Below are 4,183 nucleotides of genomic sequence, written 5' to 3' on the forward strand. Positions count from 1 at the left end.
TATAAATATTTATTAAGAGAAATGCTAATGTACTTAATAAAAATTTACAAAAAACTTAATTATCCACGTGTCATGCTAAAGATTATGAAATTAAAAATTAAAAATTAAAAAAAAAATTAATAAGATGTATTAAAATTTGTAAAAATATAAATAAAATTACAACTACATGCAGCATTAATAATTGATCCGCTGCCAAACGATAGAAGCGCATAGCAGTGTTGCTCTTTGAAGTCCCATCCCAGAAGCGCATGAGCATTGCAGTGTTGCTCTTTTAAGTCCCATCCCAGGCAGGCCTCAGATCCGATCTTCACTGATTTCATAAACAAACACACCACCGACAACTTTGTAGTCGATACAAAGCACTTCCAAATCATATGATCTCTGTTCCCTTCTCTTCCGGATAAAAATAAAATCCCAAATTTCCCTCCCAAAAATCTCCCCTCCTCTCCCGAATCGAAAATACACCCAGACCATATTTATAATGATGTCGACGTTTTTGCACCAAAGACCCATCCACAACCCGTTTTCGAATCAGTACCTATTGTCCCCTCACTCTAACTCGACTTCCCAAAGACCCATTTCGATTTTCAACCCCACCGCCCTTCTCATTCTCTTGTCTCTCCTGGTTGTCCTCTGGGTCTTTTTACCCTGGGCGGGCATGCCCGTCTTCATCTTCTCGACCACCAGATCACCTTCCGTTACCAAGTGGCGCCACTACTCGCTGGCACAAGCTGCTTCTTTTGTGGCCAAGAATGGCACCGTGATCGTTTGCGCCGTCAGCCAGCCTTACTTGCCCTTTCTTAACAACTGGTTGATTAGCATCTCCAGGCAAAAGCATCAAGATAAGGTCCTCGTGATTGCCGAGGACTACGCCACGCTCTATAAGGTGAACGAGCGGTGGCCTGGCCACGCCGTCCTCGTGCCTCCTGCCCCCGATGCACAAACTGCCCACAAGTTTGGTTCTCAGGTGTTACTTTGGTTCTTAACTACTGGGTTTGATTCGTTTGTTTTGGTACTTAGACTTTGATGCCACACATTGGCAAAAAAAGACGTTATTGATTCGTTATCTAACAATTCTTATCGTATTGGTTTCACTGTAAAGGGATTCTTCAATTTTACATCCCGAAGACCACGCCACCTACTACACATTTTGGAGCTTGGATATAATGTTATGTACAATGACGTTGATATGGTCTGGTTGGCTGATCCGTTCTTCTATTTGCAAGGAAATCACGATGTGTACTTTACAGATGATATGGCAGCAGTAAGTACACCAATTTTGCCACTTGATTTTGCTATCTGCCATTTATGGACAATAGAGTGCACTTTGTTTGAGATATGCAGTATATGTGCTTATAGAACCAACTCATTCCAAATGAACTCAAATAGATCATAAATCTAAAATATGGAGGACATTTTCTTTAAGGGACTAAACTTGTCTATCCTTCGGTGGCCCTAGTTTTTTTTTGGAGATTTAGTGTGTAAGTGGTGGTCATCTTGGATACCATTTGAAATCTCTTTTTTAACTATATGTTTGATTCATGGACCATAGCATGTATGTTTGGAATAGATTCCGTTGTCTTGCAACATCAAAACATCACATCTATTAACACACCCAAATTCCATTCTGCTGGAGCAACTGTTGATTTCTTGTTGCCGAGATTTTTCAAATACCCTGCAGATAACAGCTGAGTGGCTGTTTTTGCGTGTTCTTTACCTAGCCATTGGCTCAAACTAGCCGAAAAGTAATGCAAAGAAAGTAAAAAAGACAAGTCAACCTTGAAAGCCAAAATCCATCTAGATGAGCGCACGCCAATTTCTCTGGAAGGATTTCAGATGAGTCGGTATGACTCTAGAAGAGCTGAGAACTCTGGCAATCAATTTCATTTGCATTCCAGCACATGCCTTGTGTCCAAACAGAAACAAGCATAAAAGGGTCAAGTCAGCCTGGCTCTGAAAATCCTTGAATGTAATCTTTTTCTTGAACTTGCATTATGAACCATGACTGCAGAAGCAACTTGTTAAGATCATCAATAATTTTTCTTCCTGGATGACCAGGTAAAACCTCTGCAACACTCTCATGATCTGCCACCACCGGGGAAAAAAGGGCGCACTTACATATGTAGCTGTTTGATTTTCCTTCGATCAACTCCTGGAGCAAAACTGGTTATGAAGAAGTGGATCGAGGAACTTCAAGAGCAGCCATGGTCCAAAGCAAAGAAGGCAAATGATCAGCCTGCTTTTAATTGGGCATTGAACAAAACTGTTGGAGCGGTTTGTTATCTTTGCATTATCATTATTTCCTTTCCAGTTGTTTTGTAGCTCAGATTTCCCTGAATATATATTTTAGGGAAGATCTCTCATTTTAAAATTCCATTACAAATTAATCTGAAAAGGTCTTTTAAGAATTTTCTGCTTATGTTGGAGGTTTATTTAACTGTACACATTATATTCTACGTGTTCAAAAACCAGAACTTTTTTAAGGCCTTGGTTCCAAGACTCCTGTAAAAGACGTGTCAGTATTATGGGTCTGAAACTATGCAGCCTACAGTGAGCATTAGTGGATTTTACATCTTAAATTTTTTAAAATGTATTCATAAATTGCATTGTTTAGATTATTTAGACAAATTGATGTTTAAAGTTTTTCCGCAGGTGGATCTCTATTTGCTTCCCCAGGCAGCATTTCCAACTGGAGGATTATACTTCAAGAACCAGACGTGGGTGCAGGAAACCAAGGGAAAGCATGTTATAATTCACAATAATTATATCTCAGGTTTTGAGAAGAAGATAAAGCGCTTCCGTGACTTTGGCCTCTGGTTGGTTGATGATCATGCCCTCGAGTCCCCTCTAGGCAGACTATGATAAATTGAAAACCGTGTATCTCCCTGTACAACCAAGCAGACCCTTGGTGATTGCAAAATGCTTCTAGCTGGTTGACCTTGGCCTTCTTGCTCAGTGACTACTCCCGTGAAATCTGTGAGAGGAAACCTTGCATGAGCAGCCAACTTTTTTTTATGTTCTGATGGGTCCTTTTAAGGATTATAAAGAACTATCAACCATTCTTGGGTCAAAAATTTCCCACTGCTGCTTTGGTGTCTTGGCTAGCAGAAAGTAGATCTCAATTAGTTAGTTGTACCAGTTAGATTTTGAAAAAATTCATTTTTTCTGCGTAAATTCAAAATTTGTGAACAATTTATTACTCATTATACATCTGACCATTTTTGCAAATCAGTCATTTTCCTCGAGTTCTTATGTGATGTTTTCGTGTACTTATACAAACACCAAAATGAAAATAATTGGTATATCTGCCATAGATCCTGTTCTCTTTCCGGGAATGCTAGTTTGTTCACTGTTTTTGTAAAGAAAAATTCTAGACGTTCATACGAGAGTAAAAGAGTAAAATTACATATTTTTAAGTAGTGTGCAAAATGTATGGCTTCTTTTGTAAATTGCCTTAAAAGTGTTCAGAATTATCTAACACCAGACATACTCGTACTGATGTAAAATCTGCACCAACCTCAGAAGAAGTTGTGAAAACCAAACCTCTGGAAATGGACAAAACACATAACACACCAACTCAGTACTGCCAACTGCCAAGCCAGCAATAGGAGAGGAAGAACTTCTTTAAAAAAAAAAATACAAAAACAAAAATGCGTCTGCCGGGAGTCGAACCCGGGCTTGGAAGGCAATTATCCTAACCGTTGGACTACAAACGCTATTGTTTGTAAATCACTGAGAATAATAGAATTGAATAAAAGAAAAAGAGTGTCGGCTGCTTTACAAGAAATAGTTGCGAATGTTTAAAACAAAAAACAAACACTACCAAAACTCAACTTGGGTTTCTTATATAGATATTTTTAATAATTTTAAATATTTTAAAAAATAAAATAAAAATTATAATATTATTAAAAAATATTTTCTTAATTACGAAGTAGAATAATTTTAAATATTTTATTTTGCTTCATGATTAAGAAAATATTTTTTAATAATTTTTTTTACTTTCTGATTAAGGAAATATTTTTTAATGATATTTTAAATTTATTTTATTTTTAAAAAATATTTTAAAAAAATCTATATAAAAAATAAATTAAAAAAATACACATAGAAAAGTACATGCTAAACCCAATGAGAGCCCCAGCAGGGCCGTAGCATGACATTTTAAATATTTAAAAAAAATCATAAT

General features: G+C 36.9%; 1 protein-coding gene across 2 annotated transcripts; it reads left to right on the forward strand.

Moving 5' to 3' along the window:
- Positions 1-211: 211 nt before the first annotated feature.
- On the forward strand, positions 212-3,218 carry LOC109002704 (UDP-D-xylose:L-fucose alpha-1,3-D-xylosyltransferase MGP4). 2 transcript variants are annotated; one of them, XM_018980555.2, is made up of 4 exons: positions 212-967; positions 1,103-1,264; positions 2,059-2,274; positions 2,653-3,218. In XM_018980555.2, exons 1-4 carry the CDS (start codon positions 482-484, stop codon positions 2,860-2,862), a joined length of 1,074 nt encoding a protein of 357 aa, XP_018836100.1. In that variant the 5' UTR covers positions 212-481; the 3' UTR covers positions 2,863-3,218. The 2 variants fall into 2 exon arrangements, with proteins under 2 accessions (XP_018836100.1, XP_018836101.1); XM_018980556.2 differs by having other exon boundaries at positions 2,677-3,218.
- The last annotated feature ends 965 nt before the right edge of the window (positions 3,219-4,183 follow it).

Source organism: Juglans regia, chromosome 12 (assembly GCF_001411555.2).
Source record: "Juglans regia cultivar Chandler chromosome 12, Walnut 2.0, whole genome shotgun sequence".
NCBI classification, from domain to species: Eukaryota; Viridiplantae; Streptophyta; class Magnoliopsida; order Fagales; family Juglandaceae; genus Juglans; species Juglans regia.

What these genes read in the sequence shown, in the direction of transcription:
- LOC109002704 (XM_018980555.2), top strand. Translation starts at nt 482, where the DNA reads ATGATGTCGACGTTTTTGCACCAAAGACCCATCCACAACCCGTTTTCG. An exon ending in CCCACAAGTTTGGTTCTCAG is followed by an intron (nt 968 to 1,102) that starts GTGTTACTTTGG and finishes TTCACTGTAAAG; the next exon opens with GGATTCTTCAATTTTACATC. An exon ending in TGAACAAAACTGTTGGAGCG is followed by an intron (nt 2,275 to 2,652) that starts GTTTGTTATCTT and finishes GTTTTTCCGCAG; the next exon opens with GTGGATCTCTATTTGCTTCC.